At 39.0% G+C, this 24,252-nt stretch overlaps 1 protein-coding gene across 10 annotated transcripts in view; it reads left to right on the forward strand.

Moving 5' to 3' along the window:
* The window catches only part of LOC137249754 (leucine-rich repeat flightless-interacting protein 2), a 122,748-nt gene that overhangs the window by 25,828 nt on the left and 72,668 nt on the right, over nt 1-24,252 (forward strand). For 2 of the 10 annotated variants that reach the window (XR_010952530.1, XM_067781598.1), the window contains exon 1: nt 13,910-15,139. The exons of 4 other annotated variants lie outside the window; for them this stretch is intronic. Coding sequence is in view for 2 of the 6 variants with exons in the window: in XM_067781598.1 (XP_067637699.1) it covers nt 14,240-15,139 (900 nt within the window). In the remaining 4 variants the exon portion in view is untranslated. Of the gene's footprint in view, nt 1-13,909; nt 15,140-15,165; nt 17,806-17,883; nt 18,034-18,156; nt 18,203-23,670; nt 24,223-24,252 lie in introns of those variants that run through there. 4 more of the 10 variants (XM_067781599.1, XM_067781605.1, XM_067781607.1 and 1 more) reach the window with 4 other exon arrangements.

Genomic DNA, 24,252 nt, shown 5'->3' on the forward strand with positions numbered 1-24,252 from the left:
AAAGGAGTGATATCGGTCGATAAGACTCGGCTTCGTTAGCTGGTTTGCCAGGCTTTAGTAGCGGGATTATCCTTGCCATTTTCCATTTTTCTGGAATAACGAAGTATTCCAGTGACAGGTTGAAAACATGTGTGAGGTATTTTATTCCCTCATCGCAAAGGTGTTTAAGCCTGTTCTCCGTTCTCCAAGTCCAATACCCGAAACTCGCAGTTGTCTGGCAAAACTTAGATCTAGATAGAGAAAACTCTTACTTACCCAATTCCACCCCAATGATATCTGCTGTTAAAAAAAGTTCGTTGAATTTCATTTATTTCAAAAAAGGGAAGTGGGAAGAATATAAAACATATACAATCACTTAAAAAAAATGCAAGGGGCGATAATCTCCTAAGAGATTTTAGGCCAAGCTTCCTTTCTATTTTGCACCGTGCTTATTTTTTCCTACAAATTGGCGGGAACTCAAGACATATTTACGTTAACTGAAATACGTATAAAGAATGTTTTTAAAGATGCTTTTATTTAGATTAGGCGCTGGAATATAGTTCCATGTGCGAACAGCATTGACAAAGAATAGCCGAGGAGAGGTTAAATAGTTGTGCAATATTCAGGCAACTGGAAATTTCACATCCTAACAAACGAGATCTTCAACCAGATATATGGCCAAACTTACTTCATCGCAGGAAAATTCTCTGAATGAAGCCCCAAAATCCTAAAATGAACGTCCATTATGATAGTGAGACCCATCATAGTGTATGAAGCAGTAGCTTGGGCATCAAGAAGAACCATGGTGACCCTACAGAACTCACTCACCAAGCTACAAAGCTTAACGTGTGTCATTATTACGGAAGCCATGCGAAAGTGCCCGACAGAGGTAATGGAGGTCCGCTTGAGCATATTATAATTGAGCAGGCGGCCAGTAGCATTTTGCTGAACAGGGGGGGATGAGGGATTTGGAGGCAAAGTAATACAGTCGCGGAATATGGAGCGACTTACAGAGCAGTTTGATAAGTGTTTCAAAATAGAGCTGGGACACAAAGGTACGTGGGTCTGCCAGAGTAGAAACGGTTCGCCAGAGGGAATCGGGCGTGGATCTTCGGCCCCAGAACTAAAATTTCCAGAACCACTCGGAAAATATCCGAGCATTTGAGCAAATAAACGAACGGGCGGGCAAGGAAGGCAGCGGCCGAAAAGCCAATATGGCCTGAGCCTATTATGACGATAGGGCCACACGCTATAAGAAGGAAGAAGGTGCACATCTCACAGAACAACACTTCCGCGAAATTATGGACCAAAAAGTCACATGTACAAACTAAGTATTTGGTCTATTGACAGTGAGGATGATACTGCAGAACACATACTACCCGAATGCGATGCAGTCGCGAGAAGAAGACTATGAATCCTTGGACTACTAAAATATATAGATATACACAATCTCTAAAGCCGAATATACGTCTTTACTTGCTGATGGTGGAGATTTCTGACGAAAATGCCTGCTGTAATGTCTGCAAGGTAGCATTCCTTTGAGTTTACCGCGTTTACACAATGAAATGTGCGCGTAAATTTATACAAATTGTGTAAATGATTTTTCATACAAAAATTGACAGCTCGTTTACGTACTAGATAAATTTATACGTTTACACACTTTATAAGGCATTTATAAGGTTACATGAGTCCCCTATATGTTACAAACATAAGTACATACATTCATACATCTATCTGTTCGTTGACGTACATAGCCTAGCACTCCACCACTTTTTACTCTGCTTAAACACGATGCTCTTTGGTAGTAAACTCTTTTGCTCCCGATGCGAGGGCTACCACGAAAGTTTTGCGACTTATTAAAAACCAGGCTTCTGTATTCGTAGGAATTGAAAATGACTATATGGCCGTTGTTGGTTTCGATGATAAGGATAGAGAAACGGGATTCGCCGCTCGAAGGTGAGGTTGACAATTGGGTTGGAGAAGCTATATATTGCGCTACACAACCCCTTGAATCCCGTTTCACTAACAGACGAGGCTCTTGCGGCCCCAAGCTCCTCATGGAACTTGCGGGTGGGGAGGGAGGGATGGCCTGCATGTTTAATGTGGCCATATAAATCGTTCCCGAGATGGTCGGGCTAGCACCTTAATGGTGCTGTGTTACCGGAGCGTACCGGATCTATACCCGACAAAGGACCATCACATCTATAACACTCCCCAAAGCCTTCGGGGAGTAACCTTATCGCTACAACAACAACAACAACAACATTATAAGGATATGATCGGCAAAAAACCATAAGCTCCAAACTAATGAGGTAGAAGAACCAGCGACATCGTCAGAAAATGGAAGTACTACTGAGGAGCAGACAGTATCGGAGCCCAGACGGTCACAACGCCAGCGCGTTCCAAAACAACGTCTAACGTACGATGAAAATTTTCAGCCCTACGAAGAATAGATAAACTGAAAACTACATTCATCTCAACGTAATTTCGAAGTTTTCTTCTCTGAGGGGGAAAGTTGTTATAAATGCACCTACATACTAGCCTTAAGTATTAAACTCGATACTATTAATAAAGAGAAGGAGACGGTGGCAGTTGACAGGTCTGTAGCCTATTCCAGTTTGTATTTTTAAAAACAGGCGACCAGACTGGTCACGCGTAGCTCAGCAGCGGTCGGCCAATTGCTTTGTACGTTGTTAGCAACGTTTCTTTATCTTTTCCCCATGTGCTGCCGGCAAGCAACTTGACGATTTTGTGGCGACTTTGTACTTCAGAAACAATCTCGGTGGCATGAGCTTTGAAGGTTAGAGTATTATCGAACGTTACCCCTAAGATCTTTGGGTGACTGACAGTCGGTAGTGTGACACCGGCGACGCGTACGTCCAATATTTGCGACATCTGTTTCTTCAACGTCGTGAGCAGGGGGCCGTGGATTTTGTCGGTGATACAACCAAGTTGCGCGAGGTAAAGAAACCGGAAAGATTGGGGAGATAGCTGTTTATTTTAGAAACTAATCCATTAATTGAAGGGCCAGGTCCTTCTGGTGGAGATGGAGTTTTGATATGTAAAAATTAAACAGAAGCGGGGATAGGACGCCACCATGTGGAACCCCCTGTTTAATTTTTCTAGGTTTAGAAATTTCGTTCCTAAATTGAACCGACGCCTGCTGACCACTCAGATAATTAGCGGTCCATCTTTTTAGACAAGCGGGAAGGTGTTTTGGAGTAGCGTGCCGTGGTTCACTGTATCAAAGGCTTTTGATAGGTCAAGTGCCACGAGCACCGTCCAGTGATGGGGGTTTTTGCTGATTTAATCCTGTAATTAATCTGAGTGTTAATGGCATTGAGCTCGGTGGTGGTGCTGTCCATTTTACGGAAGCCATGTTGGTGCGTGGCTAGGCCAAGATTTGCCGTGAAATGAGGGAGCAAAACGGTTTCCAATGTCTTAGCTACTGGCGAAAGGAGTGATATCGGTCGATAAGACTCGGCTTCGTTAGCTGGTTTGCCAGGCTTTAGTAGCGGGATTATCCTTGCCATTTTCCATTTTTCTCTAATAACGAAGGATTCCAGTGACAGGTTGAAAACATGTGTGAGGTATTTTATTCCCTCATCGCAAAGGTGTTTAAGCCTGTTCTCCGTTCTCCAAGTCCAATACCCGAAACTCGCAGTTGTCTGGCAAAACTTAGATCTAGATAGAGAAAACTCTTACTTACCCAATTCCACCCCAATGATATCTGCTGTTAAAAAAAGTTCGTTGAATTTCATTAATTTCAAAAAAGGGAAGTGGGAAGAATATAAAACATATACAATCACTTAAAAAAAATGCAAGGGGCGATAATCTCCTAAGAGATCTTAGGCCAAGCTTCCTTTCTATTTTGCACCGTGCTTATTTTTTCCTACAAATTGGCGGGAACTCAAGACATATTTACGTTAACTGAAATACGTATAAAGAATGTTTTTAAAGATGCTTTTATTTAGATTAGGCGCTGGAATATAGTTCCATGTGCGAACAGCATTGACAAAGAATAGCCGAGGAGAGGTTAAATAGTTGTGCAATATTCAGGCAACTGGAAATTTCACATCCTAACAAACGAGATCTTCAACCAGATATATGGCCAAACTTACTTCATCGCAGGAAAATTCTCTGAATGAAGCCCCAAAATCCTAAAATGAACGTCCATTATGATAGTGAGACCCATCATAGTGTATGAAGCAGTAGCTTGGGCATCAAGAAGAACCATGGTGACCCTACAGAACTCACTCACCAAGCTCCAAAGCTTAACGTGTGTCATTATTACGGAAGCCATGCGAAAGTGCCCGACAGAGGTAATGGAGGTCCGCTTGAGCATATTATAATTGAGCAGGCGGCCAGTAGCATTTTGCTGAACAGGGGGGGGGATGAGGGATTTGAAGGCAAAGTAATACAGTCGCGGAATATGGAGCGACTTACAGAGCAGTTTGATAAGTGTTTCAAAATAGAGCTGGGACACAAAGGTACGTGGGTCTGCCAGAGTAGAAACGGTCCGCCAGAGGGAATCGGGCGGGGATCTTCGGCCCCAGAACTAAAATTTCCAGAACCACTCGGAAAATATCCGAGCATTTGAGCAAATAAACGAACGGGCGGGCAAGGAAGGCAGCGGCCGAAAAGCCAATATGGCCTGAGCCTATTATGACGATAGGGCCACACGCTATAAGAAGGAAGAAGGTGCACATCTCACAGAACAACACTTCCGCGAAATTATGGACCAAAAAGTCACATGTACAAACTAAGTATTTGGTCTATTGACAGTGAGGATGATACTGCAGAACACATACTACCCGAATGCGATGCAGTCGCGAGAAGAAGACTATGAATCCTTGGACTACTAAAATATATAGATATACACAATCTCTAAAGCCGAATATATGTACGTCTTTACTTGCTGATGGTGGAGATTTCTGACGAAAATGCCTCCTGTAATGTCTGCAAGGTAGCATTCCTTTGAGTTTACCGCGTTTACACAATGAAATGTGCGCGTAAATTTATACAAATTGTGTAAATGATTTTTCTACAAAATTTGACAGCTCGTTTACGTACTAGATAAATTTATACGTTTACACACTTTATAAGGCATTTATAAGGTTACATGAGTCCCCTATATGTTACAAACATAAGTACATACATTCATACATCTATCTGTTCGTTGACGTACATAGCCTAGCACTCCACCACTTTTTACTCTGCTTAAACACGATGCTCTTTGGTAGTAAACTCTTTTGCTCCCGATGCGAGGGCTACCACGAAAGTTTTGCGACTTATTAAAAACCAGGCTTCTGTATTCGTAGGAATTGAAAATGACTATATGGCCGTTGTTGGTTTCGATGATAAGGATAGAGAAACGGGATTCGCCGCTCGAAGGTGAGGTTGACAATTGGGTTGGAGAAGCTATATATTGCGCTACACAACCCCTTGAATCCCGTTTCACTAACAGACGAGGCTCTTGCGGCCCCAAGCTCCTCATGGAACTTGCGGGTGGGGAGGGAGGGATGGCCTGCATGTTTAATGTGGCCATATAAATCGTTCCCGAGATGGTCGGGCTAGCACCTTAATGGTGCTGTGTTACCGGAGCGTACCGGATCTATACCCGACAAAGGACCATCACATCTATAACACTCCCCAAAGCCTTCGGGGAGTAACCTTATCGCTACAACAACAACAACAACAACATGATAAGGATATGATCGGCAAAAAACCATAAGCTCCAAACTATGGGCACCAACGCACCAGGTTCGTTAATGTTCAAGACCTAGGTCAATTCAAGGGTTGAAAATATTACAGAGACACTCAATCTATCCATGACCACCATATTATTCCGTTGTGTTAAAGTGAGTAAACGAAGTTCTTATTGCACTTTTATTATTCATCGAAAAATGCTCTTCGCCGAAAAACAACATGACTATAGAACAACGAACATATATTTCTTACGAGAACAATCAAGACAAACGCTGTCATCGCACAATATAGTGACTTTTGATCCATCAAAAGGCTTTTCCTCTAAAAATTCAGTTGTTTTGGTAGGAAAATAAATAATTAAATAAAATAAAACTATTTACTAAGTACCCGGTGTTTCCTCAGAACATTTGGTAATCCATCCACTAGGTTAAATTTGACCGCAAAGTTGGCAATATCTATTAAAACAGCTTGTCAAATAATGTCCAGTTAAAGTAGACTGGAGTTAAACCCTGCCACTTCTGCCGCTTGAGCTGAAATGAGCAGCAAAATTTTTTTGTTATCGAACAAAGTAGCAATGTTAATTTAAACTGGAGTTTAAACTCGCACTGAAAATGGGGGCATAAGTGACAATTGAATTGACCGGTAAGTGAAAACGACTAATGCCCAACGGTATGGCAAATCAGACATTCAAATATCATTTGCTAACATGTTGGCCATTTACTTTCGTTTGCCAACAGGCGTGCCATCAATAAATATTGCCAAAACGTGTTGAAACAACGGGAAATATTGAAATGGGTTGTGGAAAAAATACGTAAAATGTAGCGTGGATTTTGACCTTGGGCTGCTTTATCGACTTAGAGACAATAATGTGGGATAATAGAAACGCGTTTGACTCCAACTGACCAGCGGGCCAGGTTGAGGCCGTATTTGCTGTCAGTCATGACCTTATGAAAAGCAAGAATATGGATTGTGAACTATCTTAGAGTATGGTAATCGTCGGGTTTAGTCGCAATGTTAACCCTAAAATTCATGGTGGACAAAAAAGCATGTTTAGACGTCTAAGAACTATGTGTAATAATATGTACTATGACTGCTAGACACGGCTGACACTTTGGTCCATTTGGGCTAATAATGGTACCTTCCAACATTCCAATTAACATTGCGATGTGCTTAGGACTGGACCATATACTCCAGCTCCGCATTACATCAGAGTAATCCATGGAGTACCCACAGCCCAATAAACATCGTGTGTGATTACAATTGCTAAAAACGATCAATGATCGGCTTACAATATGTTCATGTAGAAACATGAGTTGATCCATTGCTGCATTACAGTGGAGTATAATGGTAAGTACTCCGGTGGACCACATGATCCAACGATTTTTGCAGGGTTGTCTGTTAATTAATATGGCGACCGACAACTGATATCAGAATTACCGCTTTTTTTTTCTTATACCACGAATATAACGAAGCAACCCACGACTTAGAGAGAATACTCAAAAAATAGATCCTCAATCTAACTTGGCTCTCTTTCCAGACGTTATTTTTCATTCATCACTTTTTTATACCCTACTGCACTAGAATGCAGATTATTTTAACTTTGTGTATCGAAAGGTTGTAAATGCCTAAATAAATCGAGTTAAGACATACTTTCACTAATTAAGATTATCAGCATAAAATAATAGCGTTAAATAAATAATAAAAAAAATTCGAAGAACCAAAAAAAAAAATTTTTTCGACAGTAACATCTGCAGAGCAAACTCTTGGAGGAGTGTTGTTGCCGTTACTTAAAAAGAAAAACACAAACCCCTTCCGAATTCCAACTCGAAAACACCCCGTCTGGCCAGATTTTCGTCAGACGAATGCATGTCTGTCGATTGAAACTTAAGTTGGCAATGCCGCAAACAGTTCATGTAACAGACTGTTGCATTGTGACGACTCATAGTTGCCGTTTAAAAAACGATTATCTCAGTTTTGAAAAAAAAAAATCTTTCTTTGATGGCCTAGAAAGTTTAATGTTCCCGAGATGGTCGGGCTAGAACTTTAATGGTGCTTGTTACTGGAACGGAGCGGATCAGCATCCGGCAAAGGACCATCAACATCGATAACACTCCCCAAGGTCTTCTTGGTTAACGACTCGCAATTTTCATGATAATATTAGTTACATAGTGCTATTAGTGCCTTTTATGATTGAATTTTCTTATTATTTCCGAAACCCATATTTCTCTCATATACTCGCATCTGACTCATATATGAATTATATATAAAAATATCATAGAACCTATCAAATACGCACATCATTTTTAAAAAATCCATGCTGATCGCCAGCAATCAGGAGTCAAAAAAATGTCATAAAAATTAGGTCGGAGCGTTTACAATTTTTATGAGTTCAATTAAGAGCCCGAAATTAGTGTATTACCTTTCTTGCAATGTTCGTCCGATATGAGCCTTACTTCAAACATTATGTGAGCCTAAGTAGGATCCATATCAGTTTCCTATCATCATCATCATCATCATCCTCCTCAACTCCTATTGGAGCATAGGGCCTCGACCCCCGACTTAAATCTTATTCTGTTAGGTGCAGTTCTTGTGATGTCATTCCACGTATATCCTGCGTCTTCGAGTTCTTTATCCACAGTTCTGCGCCAAGTTTTCGCAGGTGCACCAGGTCGTCGGCTTCCTTGTGGATTCCATCGCAATGCTTGTCTGGCTATATTTACTGGAGGTCTTCTGAGAGTGTGACCAATCCACGACCATTTACGCTTGGTTATTTCTGTGGTAGCCTTAGGTTGATTTGTTCTAGACCATAAGTCGTCATTTGAAATTCTTTCCGGCCATCGAATTTTCAGGATTCGGCGCAGACATTTATTAATAAAAACTTGTAGACGTTTCTTAATTGAAGTTGAGCTTTTCCACGTCTCGCAAGCATAAAACAGTACTGATTTAACATTCGAATTAAACAGTGAAGCTTCGTTTTTAAAGATATTTGGCTGGACCTCCACACGTTTGCCAGTTGCCCAAAAACCATTCTTGCTTTGTTTATGCGAGACTGAACGTCCTCATCTGCACCGCTCTTATTTGAGACAATACTACCAAGATAAACAACGGACTCTACACCTTCGATTTCATTTTCGTCAACCGTAAGCGTCAATGGCCTTGATGAAATACTATAGCCGCATCTTATGACTTTGGTTTTCGCTGTATTGATGCTTAGTCCGGCCTCCTTTGCAAGTGTGTTGACAGCTTCTAAATTGTGTTGAAGGTCAGTACTTCTGTGGCTTAGCAGACAGACATCGTCTGCATATTCTAAATCCCCTAGCTGAGTGAAAGGCGTCCACTGTACACCGTGCCCACCATTTTCTGGGTTCCTCATAATCTCGTCTAATGCCAAGATAAACAAGAGCGGCGAGAGTATGCATCCCTGTCGCACCCCGCTTTTAATTTCGAAGGGTTCTGAGAGGCGCCCATCGTGACTGACCCGGCATTTAAATTCGGCATACATTGCCTTTATAATGTTGATTATTTTATTGGGCATCCCTCGTTTTCGTAGTATTTCCCAAATATATTTCCTGTCGAGACTATCAAAAGCCTTTTTAAAGTCGATAAAAAGTAAATAAGCTGATGTTCTGTATTCACAGCATTGTTCAACAATGATTCGGACGGTATTTATTAGATCAACAAAGGATCGGTTTTGTCTAAAGCCAAACTGATTTTCTCTTAGAGTTCCATACACCGCCTCTTGAAAAAAGCTTTAAAAAGCTGATAATTTGCTTCTTCTATGACTCTTTTCGGAGTCACTTTATTGTATTAGGGGTTTAAGTTTGGCTAGTTCAAGGCGCATTTTAGACGCATGGCATTGAAAGTTAAGTGGGTGGTTAAGTTAAGTGGGGAAGCATATTCTTAAAATATTGGTTGATAAATAGGAATTTTTGAGGGCTCGACACACCAACCGGGGCATACAATGGAGATAGTTTTGTGGTTTCAATGAAAAACGACCGAAATACTTACATTGGTGAAATACAAATCATTACGGAGATGAGTACAGAGAATCGTCCAAGAGGGAAAAAGGCGTACATGCCAATTTACATCGAGAACAGTTAGACAAGATATAAAGAATGATAATATTCAAATTGAATATAAAAGAATTAAAAATAAAATGTGAATATTTGTTCAATGGCGGAACCATACAAGGTGGCAACACGGTCACAAAGTTGATTTGTTTGCCAAACACTCTTCGCATATAGCTCATAATTTTCAACATTAAATACCTGAGGCTCACATTTTTCACATATTTCGTACTCATATCGGTTTCCCAAATTAAGAGCGCTCCGAGAATGTTTGAGGGGTCTGATTTCGTTACTGTGGGTATTAAAGTTGGACTGGAAAACAATTACGCGCCTCTCTTGTCAATGGGATGGATACTCTAACCTTACAATAAATAGCATAAAGCCAAAAAACAACCACCTAACGAGGACACAAACATACGAATCTGTTGCCAGCTATGCAAACGTACATAATAGAATCGAACAGGAGAATGAAGAACTATTAAAAGGCTACAACGATTTCTTCAATTTGATGCTGGGGAATATAATACAAGCTGCAGAACTTAACAGCTCTGGAATATTATCCCTGCATCAAACCAACTAGTTGGATTCTAGAAGAATACTAGTACTAGTTTGCCAAAAAACCAAACTAGTTCGAGTTCCGGCTTTTTCTGTATAAGCAAATGGTATTTTTAACACGGTGATGTCCCACGAAACATCAATTGTCAACCAGCGTCTGCATCATAATTATACCTGTTGACAGACTTTACATACACCAAAATGGTACCAGGTGTCATACTAGTCAATACAAATGTATATGCATTGCGGTCATGCCAATCAACACACTAGTCAGTCTCTGAACCAGCATCAAATTAATTGTCCACACACTATAATCGGCTTAGGGTATCGTTTTGCTTATCTGCATCATACGGCTGATCTCATCAAGAAGCTTACCGAGATGTAACCTTATCTTTTGGAAGTGGTTTGTGACAATTAAGCTCAAACTGTCTGTTCAGCTACAACGATTTCTTCAATTTGATGCTGGGGAAAATAATACAAGCTGCAGAACTTAACAGCTCTGGAATAATATCCCTGCATCAAACCAACTAGTTGTATTCTAGAAGAATACTAGTACTAGTTTTCCAAAAATCCAAACTAGTTCGAGTTCCGTCTTTTTCTGTATAAGCAAATGGTATTTTTAACACGGTGATGTCCCACGAAATATCAATTGTCAACCAGCAACTGCATCATATATATACCTGTTGACAGACTTTACATACACCAAAATGGTACCAGGTGTCATACTCGTCAATACAAATGTATATGCATTGTGGTCATGCCAATCAACACACTAGTCAGTCTTTGCGCCAGCATCAAATTAATTGTCCACTCACTATAATCGGCTTAGGGTATCGCTGTGCTTATCTGGATCATACGGCTGATCTCATCAAGAAGCTTACCGAGATGTAACCTTATCTTTTGGAAGTGGTTTGTGACAATTAAGCTCAAACTTTCTGTTCAGCAACAACAAGCTGCAGAACTTAACAGCTCTGGAATAATATCCCTGCATCAAACCAACTAGTTGTATTCTAGAAGAATACTATTACTAGTTTGCCAAAAATCCAAACTAGTTCGAGTTCCGTCTTTTCTGTATAAGCAAATGGTATTTTTAACACGGTGATGTCCCACGAAATATCAATTGTCACCAATATGGTACCAGGTGTCATACTAGTCAATACAAATGTTTATGCATTGCGGTCATGCCAATCAACACACTAGTCAGTCTTAGTCAGTCTCTGCGCCAGCATCAAATTAATTGTCCACTCACTATAATTGGCTTAGGGTATCGTTGTGCTTATCTGGATCATATGGCTGATCTCATCAAGAAGCTTGCCGAGATGTAACCTTATCTTTTGGAAGTGGTTTGTGACAATTAAGCTCAAACTGTCTGTTCAGCTTTCATTATGCTCCTTTATATTGGGCTCCCATGGCAGCTCTGAGGCTTTTAAGTCAGGCGACCAAACCGGAGACGAACAGCCGGCCAATTGCTTTGTAAATTATTAGCAACGTTTCATTATCTTTCGTCAAGAGCTGCCGGTAAGCTAATTGCGAATTTTGTTACGGCTTTGTACTTAAGATACAATTTCAAAGGCATGCGCGATCAAATTAGGACGGCTTTCAGCAAACACAACAATTGATCGGTCGATGAGTGATAACTTTCTCGATGCACCGTTGAGCTTTTTTGATCCACTCAAAGTTTGGGATTTTGCGTCAAATTATTGATCATACATTTATGCGCTCAACGCGTTTATGTGGCTGTCTGGCAGTTCTTCGACATTTCAAAGTGTTGGATATGAATACGATTTTTCCTCTTAATATTATAGTGAAGTTTAAGTATAATTAAGTATAACTATTTCATTTGGCAGTTGGCTCAACTCGCCCTTCATAAAACAAAATTTCCTATACTCAACCGACGGAAAGACGTTTACAATGTATTAACAAAAAAAAAAAAAAACGCCCATTGATATCATCGGGCTGAACACCCGCGCCGTAAGTTGTGCTTACTCCAAACTGGAAAAAGAACCATCAAACCCATCTTGTTTGATGGTGAATGAGGACAAAACCAACTACTTCATATATTTGGCACCCAGCACTAACACAATCACTCTTGCCAATAAATGCTAATTTGGACTAGGTAGGGAATTGCAAAATTAAAGTCCTCTCTCGAGAAACGAAAATCATGGTCTAAAAGGGTACCCGTGCCCGTGTCCATGACAACATCAGATCAAAAGATTTACGTGTTTACGATGGCGGGTTCCGCAGAAGATTTAGTGATGAGCTGATGAGAGGGTGGCCCCACTCCGCTGGAAGGACCAAACGACTTACAACTCCCTTGGTGTGCCCAATTAGCGTCAGCTAACCTAACGAAGAAGCGACTGGCGTACCTTGTTGGACGGCCATAACGGCTTGCTACAATTATTTCTGCGGCCCTGGAAAAAATTGATGGATCATGTGTACCATTTTTGTCATATTAGTACTCCAATATGACAGCTCTAGCTTTGCTTTGGAGTAGTTCATTAAGCAATTTTTATGGATTTTTGGAAAGTTTTCGCCAAAGGTGCTCCATGGAGTACTCTGAAGGAGTATTTCCAGGTGATTTTGGCCAACGAAATCGCAATGTAAATTGGACCATATTCTGTATACGTACGAAGATCAGAAGTATTCGTATACTACTTAAATACTCCTTCAGTACTCCTTAAAACATCCTTAAGGAGTATACCGGCACACCACAATTTTCAATTCAAAAAATCATCAAATTATTGCGTTTTGCTATGAAAAGTATTTTTGGAACGTTCTAGAATGGCTAAATTTTCTGTTTTTTACTTCCCATAAATATTATTACATAGGTTTTAAGAAGTGAAGTCCCAACCATATCTCAAAAAAAAATAAAATAAAATACAAGTTTTGTTGGTTAAAGCCTACAACTGGGTATACAACTCTTCGTTCTACCCGACCTTTGGCTTCTTTACTTGTTATTCATGCACTCCAATCTCATCATCGACGACTTGAAATGCTCTTAACCAGTTTTATTTTGCCATTTTGGATATCAGGGCTGATCACATTCAACACGGCGTCTACAGACCACAACCACAATAAAGCAAAGCTTAACGACAACCGTAGTCAAGCATTGACTGCTTGATTACTTTGCAAGCGGCAGCCACCAAAATAAATTACAGCAAACAGTAGCGAAAAATTTAGAAAAAAATATTAATTATGTTTAAAAAATGCGCAAAACAATGATGTTAGCTTTTATTATCTGTTATTTACTTCTATTTTAGTTTTTACTGACAAAATAAAAAGGACGCCACTCACTGTCGCTTCCCAAAAATAGAATTAGGTTTAATCTGGGTACAACAGCTTTCGTGATTGATTGTCGTGCTGCTCTGTTGCGCCGAAAATAACGACGCTCATAACATGTGTAAAAATAATATGATAGATGTGGCGGCTACACGGCCGTCGTGAATGTGATCAGCCCTATCGCCGCCGTCGCACCATCGTTGTATTGTGTTGATAGCTCGGTATTTAACTGATCGTTGACGCGACGGGCATAATCTTGAGCAGAGAGCTATACTCTCTTAACACCAAGTCAAGCGAGTGTCTTTAGTTAGTTGCTACAAAGCCGTTGACGAAGTAGTTAAATTAGCGCGAAAGTGTACATAGTTGGCTTGTGTGGTTTGCGTAAACAATCGAAGAATAATCGCGTAACACAAAAGACGAAAAAAAAACAATCAGAAAATTGTTTAGTGTTTTTATTTACATATAATTGTAGGCATTATGTAATACAAATAAAAAATCCCATCCCAATTCGGCGCGCGAAAGGTGAGAAGGACGGATAAAAAATTGTAACACAAAATTGGTGCTTTAAACATCACAGCCCTATGTATAAGCGAGATTAAGAAATACAACAAGGAATAAGTATAACAAATTTATATTTAAATTATAATAAAATGTCAGATACGCAAAATAACAATGATGCCCTTCCAAGTGTTGTCAGCAGGACGCAAATCAACGATAGCTGCATGGCTTCAGAAATTTCTAATAAGCAGAATCTGAATTATAAAAATATGTCTACCAGTATTTGTAGTAATGATGAAATCATCGAAGAGGGATTCGTTTATAGCGAAGCTGACTTGTTAGACGAGTTAAATACCAGCGAGGCAAACGACGGCGACGCTGACGCCAACGACACCGGTGAAGATGATGAACACAACGCCAACGATGGTAACATCAACAACGAAAAATATGTGAACAATCAAAAAGTTAACAATCGTCATAACATTCCCAACAAAACCATCACGGTGAATAAGGGGGAGAAAGCAAAAGAAGTAACAGCAAATCTTACCCATATAAATTCTCATACTAGCGCGACCGCAGACAACGCCACACATACAAATGACAACAACGATAATTTATCAAACGTGGCTGCGAACATCGTGGACAACAATTGTGTGCCATTTGTAAACGCTGATAATGCGACTACTACTAAACCAAATGATAAGCACACAAGTACACCGCCTACACATAAACTGCAGCTGCGGGACGTAGTAGATGACGAATCACTGACGATCGTAACAGCAGGCAGCGGCTTTGATTCATTTTGTCCCATAACGCCACGCCGCATTATTGATGTGGAAGATGAGCCAAATCAATTTTTAAATTGTAATGTAACAAACAATATAACCAAAAATAATAATAATAATGCAGACCAAACTAAAGATGCAACGTCTGATGTTGCTGCTGTTAATGTTACCGGTCATAATGATCGTAATGATGATGAAGGTTATTATTATGCTGATGAGCCTGAAGATGAATTAATTGTACAGTTCCTGGGAGAAGCCAATCGTATTGTAAGCAAATATTTTTTGCATTGCTTAGTGTGCACAATCGTGTGAATTAACTGATTTAGGGTAAGATTTGATGAGGTGAATGTCGCGAAAAATTTAGTTTCTCTTTCCTTCTATTGAGCAAATTTGCCTTTACTGACTCCATTGGCAAACATTTATTCTATCTTTTAATAAATACTGGCAAAACATTTTCGAAGTTTCGTTGTACCAATTATGAATACGAATTGCTCCATAATTGAATATATGTACCTGTGGTAAAACACGCAGGCCGCAGTTTTATAGGGTCAGCATGCTTCACTTCCATATCGGTTCATTTCACTGCAATTATTCGTAAGGCACTCAGGAGTATTTATGCCATGAAAAATTTCTTAGCAACATTTCATCTAAGCAGTGGCCGTGCGGAGTCGTTGCTAAATCTGTAGGTCCTGCCAATTTATAGGAAAAATTAAAAAGCAACACACTGCAAATAGTAGAAGAAGCTCAGCCGTAATCTCTTCGGAAGTGTATCATGCCAAATTTTTATATTGGCCATTTATTTTTTAGTGTAGCGATAGAAAGGAATTTAATTCATCTTACCTTAGTTCAATAGTATCAAGTTCATCATCATAGTCTTGTTATACATGATTCTGATCGGTTAAGTTCTGCTGCTTCGATAGTGAGACACTTTGTTTGCAAACGGTGCGCTCAAGCTTTCGATTTGGTGACGCTTTTTTTATCAGGAGAATAGCCAGCTAGCTTGAAAGATATTTGATATCAGATGTTATCATATTTTGGATCGTGTCGAAACCGATCAGATTAGATCTCATCCATCTTCTGACAGTAAATCCTTTCTTGTTAACCTTGGCGTTAAAGTTGCTAAGCACGATTTTTTTTTATTGTGGTGCTTGTAATCTGTGAGGACATGGGTGCAGCCGCCACCACATACGCAAAACCCCTTTTATCATTTTTTAGTCAAGCTCTTCCAAATGCATCAGAACTCCATGGATTGTAATATTATAATTGTTTGATGTTTACATATTACACATCTTGCGCATCTTGCGCAACAAATATAAAAGTCTCTTATGAAATATCAACAGAAATCAGCTGTTTTATCAATCAATGAAAGCTTACAGCTTGCGCTGCCATCTGGCGAATGGTATCATAGTACAATAGTGTCATAGTACAAATAGATTTCTTTGTGTGCTCAAAATCGTTTATTTAAAAAAAAATATTTTAATAAAATATAGCTAAACAAAAGCACTACGACCAAAATTGTCCAAAGCTCTGTAATAGCCCGAATCTCCATCTTTACAACCAAAACTTTATTTATAGATTTGGATTCCAAATAAGAGCGAAAAAGGAACCTGTACATAATTAGAAATAATATAATATATGAAAGGGTGGCTTATGACTGAAAAAAATGTTTTCCACTTTTTTTCTGGTTTCGATAGTTTTTGAGACGCTCTTTCACGTGGTGAAAACTAGAAAGTCCTAACTTGCTTAGAAGTGTACTAAAAATGTAGAGAAAGAAGAGCACAAATGAAAGGCGATGAAGCCTTTGGCTCTTTCGATGCCACTTTGGTGGCTGGTGAAGTATCCTCAGATTTTTTTTAATAGCATTTTTTTTTCGATGGCAATGGAGCCAAAATATCGGTCAGAAACTGGTTTGTGCTTTGTCTTTTAGGCATGACTGTTCATAATGCAAAAGAAAAACTACTAAGAAACTGAAGAAACGCATTGTTTATCTTTAACAGCTGTTTCTCGCAATTTCTTTTTTGAGTCTTAAGCCACCTTTTCATAGACCGGGTCACATATATGATTTTTTACATATATGTAGATAGACTTCTAACGAGTTTTGGAAAAGTGAGCGGTATCGCCATCTTCTTCCCCCACTCCTTCCCTTTTTTAACCGTTTTTTTTAATAGTGATAACTACGTTACTTCGTCCTAGACCAATAATATCAGGTGATATTAAATCGAGGTCAAAGAAATTTTGTCAAAGCTTGTTCGATAGCTTGATGTGCCGTGTTGTCGAAAACAACTGTTATGTGAATTAAAGCGCAGAGGGCTATACTATTTTTAGACTCCAAAGCCTTTCCAATTTTTTCCGTGAGCCGTCTCCGTGGATTTTCCTGACCAATAGGCAAATCGAGTTGAGGTTGGCCTCCAGCAGTGTAATCTGTGATATTTAAATAAACATATTTGCATAACTCACGTCGTCTTACATATTCTCTTGGTTATTAAGTAATTTGTGTTGACCCATTCATTTATATATGTATATAATAAAGTATTATTATAATTTTTTGTTTTAATTATGTAAGTCATATCATAAATTTGCACGTAAAAAATACTCAAAACTTTGGGCAGATCGGCTTATTAACTTGCTGATGACGTAATCTTAGAGCGTTTATATTTATTTGGTGTATCACTATCGTCACGTACATATGTATGTGTGTTCATTAGAGCGTATCACTAAACATATACTTTAGATGAAAAGGAAGGTAATTTGAAACACAAATGGACAATTCATTGCCCTTCAATTTATTAACCGCGAGTAAAAAAACAAACCATTTTTTCCGTTCTCTGGCCACGACAGCCGCGACAACCGTTCTCCCTGTCAGCTATTATTTGACAATGGAGGCATAGAAAGATTTTTCACAATGAGTGCAGCAATGGATAATTTCGTACTTTGTAAGTTTTTCTTTTTCGAACTACAAATTTCTAGATCTACCAAAAGTCACGCTCAATTTTCTCCGTATTTTCTTTTAGGTTACATATATCACCAGATTCGACTTGGTACTTGGCATGGAAAGTCGAATCTAAGCCGATTGGGAATAACTTCAATAGCAACTTAACTTCAGTCTCAACTTACGTTTGAACTAAATACGACTGTGAATAAAGATTAAATGTTTTTACAAAGTTAGTATGTGAACATAAACATATGTACAAACTTTTAAACAAATTTTTCAATTGTGATACTGTCTAATGTACTTATGTACTTTTGTTTATTTATATGGATTTGTTAAAAACACGTCCGCACTTCTAATTAAAAAAGGTGCAACTTAAGCTGTCGTTTGAATATAAATTGGTTAGTTTTGCAAGTTTAAATATTTTTCTAGTTAATTCTAGTAAATATTTGTGGCATAACTCGATCTATGCCAAATAATTAAGAAGATAACATGAATGGCCTAACAAGAACTGATAATTTGCTTAATTAATCAAACTGCTGATGGCCATCTAGCTCGTCATATACCGTGTATTACAATTACATGAACTGTTTTATTGTTTTTTTGATAACGTTATAACTTAACTGAAATAAAATGTTCTGGTGTTTAGTACTTAAAGTTATCCCACTTACCAAAATTAATAAAAAAATGTTATAAAAAAATGAACTTATGCCACTTCAAAGAAAGAACGGCTCAAGTCTAGTTGTGGAAAAGGAATTTGACGTGACGACGAAGGTGTTGGAGGGTATCAAATAGCCCAATCGTTCTCCCAGTCTTACAGAATAAACTGAAGTGGCATCGAGCGAACTCCTAACCTTTGAGTAGGGTTCGTTTGACGTGGCGCTAATCCATGATCAATGGCTCTCATCCAAAGGAAAGGTTTTTGTACTCAGTGTGCACGCTTGGTAGGGTGAGAGCTGCGTTATGGCTAGGAAACAGCTACACTCGCGTACGTTGCCTAACTACACTACCGAGGACCTCACATTGGTGGCCGTCGAACGGAAGAATAAGCAGGTATTTATAGCCTGGTATCCTGCTGTATGGCCCATAATGCGGAGGCGCAACCAGGGGAGAGGAAGGGCTTAAAGAGCGGTTTGTCGTAGGTGCGGATGCAAATGCATACCTCAATGGGTGGGAAGAAGGTGTTACCAAAAATAGAGGTGAGTCTCTATTTTGTTACATATAGCAAAGCAATTTGCTAGTCAGGAGGAGCTCGCTCGAAGCCACTTTACTGTGTTGGAGGTTTATCTGTAAGACTCGCAGTGCCTTTCAGCTGTTTGCCCGCCTCCGAATTATATGCTCCTGCGCTCACGTAATGGATTTTTTAAGCTGCTTTGAGAATCTGGAGGTCCGTTTCTCCCTTCCCTGTGCGAACCGTCTTTGTTACACTCGCAGCATCATTGAGCTGTATGTCTCCTTCCAACATATCTGCCCCTACCCCTATACCCTTGCCTTTTTCTTCTACTTCTAGGTCCTCGAGGTCCTTTACTACACCTCCTGCTTTTTGCATACTGTGATTTTTCGTAAGGGCTTTCCAAACCTTGGCCTAATGGGGGGGGGGGGGGGGGGGGGAGTGCTCTATCCACCACCTTCAACCTTGCGCCTTCTTGTTTTTGAGGGTCTGGAACAACTCTCTGCAGCCATTGCAAACTCTTGTTATTGGTGCAGGTCATCAGTTTAACCCCATTGTGCCATCCAGCTGTTTCGAAGCCTGGTAGCGGTTTGGTTAGTTCATCATGCATCATTTTGATCATGATACTAATCAGCTCCCCTTCTACGGATCTTACCACTAGTGCCACAGTCAGGGACTGGCTCGCAACTTCGTTTATCTTCTTCTCGGTGAAAACCTGACTTCCAGCGTTACCTCATTTTAGTATCATCGAGTAAGCTGGAGTCTGATCGTTATCTCCCTTTAGCGTATTAACATTTGTATTTTTGTTCCTTAAGCCATTATTGCCTCTCTCTTCCTGTATTACAGCTTTTCAGGTACATGGCTTTCCAGTTCTTATATTTCCCTCTTCCATCCGCTCGGCAGATTTTGAGGTTTGGTTCCTGTCATTCCGTCTAGTTCACCTCCTGGTTCTGGGACTGGGGCATTTGCCCTCCTCTTTATGCCTTTTAAAAGCAAGCTTGTCAGACTCAGCGGATCGCTGCCTCTTGCCACTCGGGGCTTCTTTCTATTCGATGCGGTTGCGAAATTGAGGGTTGCTCGCTGCAAAGTTTTTGTCAGTGAACTGTCTTCGACATTCGTGGCCGTGCCCATGCCAAGCGATCGCTCTCATCATTAGTTGGGTCAACCACTGGAAAAAAGCGCTGCATAATTCTTAATGCTTCCCAATATTCTGAGAGGGTTCTCTTAAGCTCCGTATCTCGCTGTTCCCGTTCTAACGCAAGGTCTTTCTTCTGCCAAGTAGACCGCTCCTTTACCGAGCGCACTTACTGTACACTATCATCGCAATCCGCGTCCGAATCATCGCTGCTAACGATTTCCTCTTCCCCGGCTTGCGACGCCATCGCCAACGACAAGGTGCCTGCTAAACTGAGGGGAGAATATTGTTAACTTGAGATCAAAAGTTGTATTTTGTTGAAATAACCGCACAAGTTTGTCCTCTTAACAAAAATCTCCGATGATTGAATGTTAAATCAAAACCAACTTACCTGTTTTGTTGATTTTACTAGCTTCTATTATTTCGGTGTACGAAAATTTTCATACAAAAAGTTTACCGATAAATTCTGAATTTGGAAAGTGCTACTTTTCTTATAGCAGGTCTATTATGGTGTACTCAAGGTCAGCAGAGAAAAATGAAGGTTATAGAAAGTGCTTCCACATTGACAGTCCTTCACAATCATCTGCACGTATGCCCACTGTCTTGTTAACGATTCCGAACGGACTCAACTAACATAGATATACTTTTCTGAGAAACATGAAATACAAATAGAGGGATTATCGATTACTGCCTTTTTTTATATCTTGATATTTAATGATGTACGTTATGCGAGCACAAGATAGCCATCCCTCGAAAATGGTACGGTAGGGGACGTCGTGATGAATATTTCGAGATTTATTGGTTGATAGCTGGTAGAGCTGTAAACGTGTGCAATCATTTGAAATTTTAAGTCATTGACTTAAGAATGCTGTTTCTTCATTCTTTCATTCCTTGTTAAGGAATGTGGCTTAAAAGTCAACCCATTCTTCATTCAGTAGTGGGAAACTTGAACTCATTCGAAGAAAGAATGAAATAATTGAATGAAACACAAACATTTTTCAACACAGAATAAGCATTCAAATGAATGCAGCCTTTGCTGAGTGTGCACACACTTTTCTAGTACCAATCAATTATGAAAAATGTCGTACAAGCACAAAACCCGCTCAAATATCACATGGTTGCATTTAATTAAAGCCACTTCAAAATATCAACACAAAAATTTAGTTATTGACAGTGATGACCAGTTTTTTCGTTATTTAAATGGTAATAAAGCACAAAGAAGTTAATTGAAAAAGCATTTTTATTAAAATTGTTCTTAAAATTTAATAATAAAAAAAGCAAAAGACAAATATTTCAACATCCCTGTTCCGAAAATTGTCATCGTTCTAAATAAGTGTTGCCAATGTGCCATATAAAAGGCTTGCATGAAAAAGTACTAATCTACATTTGAACGTCCTCAGTTGGTGATTAAACCATTGACGAAAAAGGCAATTCATTATAAAAGCTCTTAATACAAGTTCCTTCATATGTTCTTCTTAGCGGTATATGGTCAAATTGTCTATACTGGTTTGTGGGTTTGCAAATTGCAATATACTATTTTTCTATATTTTTTTCTTACAAACACAATAGTTTGTAATTATAGTCAATTAACGTAGGCTCTGTAGGTAGTTGTAGCTTTTTTGATAGCAAAGAAAATTTACTCTGAATACAAATCTGCTCAAGTCGGATACAATTCAACCTTCTAAAGCAATTTCAATCTTTTACCAATACCGTGCAAATAGGCAGATAGACTAATGGTCCTTCTAACACTCGGGTCCTATATTTATATCCCGTCAAACACTGTCAAAACATCTGCTGTAAAAAAACTGTAGTCCGATGGAGCCAATCAATCTCTTTGTGGGGAGGGAAATTAATAACGTCTGAAGATTTTCTCCCAATGAAGCATTTTTTTTTTTGTGGCACATATGAAGGAAAACTGGGAAGGTGAATTAGGTGAATAGAAAAAGCATGAATCGTTGTAGGACGATGCCATGGAATTAGACATATATATCGCCGATAGACTTATGTATTTTGATGTATTTAAATTTAAATGACTTAAACTCGAGTATGTGTTTTTGTTATATTATCGACAAAAAATATCCTCAATTTACTCTATTGGTCAATATATTGTCTTTGCGAAGTTTAAGATTAACTGAAAATAAAGAAACATTTACGGGCAGTTCGCGGTTCGAATCTCGGTGAAACCTTTGATAACATTCGAAATTGACTGATGATGATTATGTCTCGGTTTTCGAAATGTTAAAATCGCAGTATGCCAGTAAATATTTCTTTCTTTTCAAAAATAATGATTGAATATTCAATTATTATAAGCCGGTATTAAGCTCATGAATTCTTAAATATTAAACTACTTGAATAATTATAGGGGGCTATTATTTCTATTGATACATTTTACGCCTTTTTTGCACCCAACTCCTAAGCTGATTTAACATATCTGGTGGCAATGAAAGTATACCAAAAAATAACCTTGGGAAAAAAGTATTTAGTACTGAATGAAAAAAAAAGTGTGCATTCATTTCAAGTTTACATTCCTACATTCCCACTCTATATTGAATTATATTTTACCATTCAATAACATACACACTTAAGCTTTAAGTTAAAGTATTTTCAGCCATTCAGGAATGGAGATTTATAATATGCAACCAAAAAATTACAATTTTTTAAAAGAATGCTGAGAGAATCCACACTCAATTGATTCAATCTTTTTACAGCTCTGGTTGATAGATACTTTGGATTTTATAGCATAGTCGTCAGCTAGTGAAATAATTATTCGCTCTCACATCACGCATATTACTATTCTCTTTTGTTCACAAGGTGCTGAACAAATAGAGTAGCAAAATCGAGAGAGGCTTTTGTTTATTTGCGTATTTCAAAAAACACATTTTGCAAACTAACGCTCATACGTATAATCCTATAATTGTTTAATGTAAGAAATATATATTGTGATAATATTTTTTTACACATAAGGAGTAAAATAATATTGTAACGAATTTAGTTAAATTCCCCTTATTTCCAACCTTCTGCAAACCTTCGAATCGCGTTGTCGAATAAATAACTCCAATATTCTGTAATGCAAAATGGTCTCTATTAGACTACTTTAAGGTACTTCACAAAAACACTTATACTGCACAACTAATTGCGTGTTTAAATCAAACTGATTGATTACTACTCAGCTTGCTCTGCTTTAGTACTCTCGGTTTCCTCGTTCACCCATTTATCCTAAGGTCTAGTAATTTCGTGAACTTCATGCTTGGCTACCAGCCATATACATGTATGTTTGTAGTTTGTAGCCATATGCGTGTGTATATGTGAGTACTACTTCGGCTGATGATGACATGCGTTTGTGAGTGAGTATCTCTGCTGCCTTGTATGTATGTGTGTACATGAAGATTGATTTGTTTACGTCCATACGGGTGGCTGCTTAGTATCGGCTTAGTGATGATAATATTCGTCACAATATTTTTATTGCACACTTATGAATTATATTTTGATTGATAACAAACATACGGGCATACGTCTCGCCTCGTTGGTCGTTAATCAACGACTAAACAACCACCACTACGATGATTTTACTCTAACCCAGCGGGTCAGGGGGTTAGAATATACCCGCGGTAGGTATGCCTGTCGTAAGAGGCGACTAAAATACCGGATTGGCCTGAAGGTTTAATGTGGCCATATAAATCGTTCCCGAGATGGTCGGGCCAGCACCTTAATGATGCTGTGTTACCGGAGCGTACCGGATCTGTAAACGGCAAAGGACCATCACATCGATCACTCCCTAAACCTTCGGGGAGCAACCGTATCGCTACAACAACAACAACAACATGATTTTACTCTTAATAACACAGCCACAGTTTTCATTTTGGTGATCACTGTTTTATAGTGTTCTTGTTATTGTTGTAGTAGCAGCAAAAACAATATTCGAAGGTTTAGGAGAGCTTATAACAAGTTAAGGAGAGAGATACACCACTGATGTTTCACGACATGGCGGAAGAAAATGAGTTCTACCGTCGGGATTCCGAGCTTTGAAGAATGCTGTTGCTTGTACTGTAGTACAAGTTTAGATATTTCTTTCATTTGAATTCAAATTATTTGAAATTTGATAAATCTTATTGTATGTATGTTTGCATCTTCATCTGATTACATTT

This window comes from Eurosta solidaginis, chromosome 4 (genome assembly GCF_040869045.1).
Source record: "Eurosta solidaginis isolate ZX-2024a chromosome 4, ASM4086904v1, whole genome shotgun sequence".
Lineage (NCBI taxonomy): Eukaryota > Metazoa > Arthropoda > Insecta > Diptera > Tephritidae > Eurosta > Eurosta solidaginis.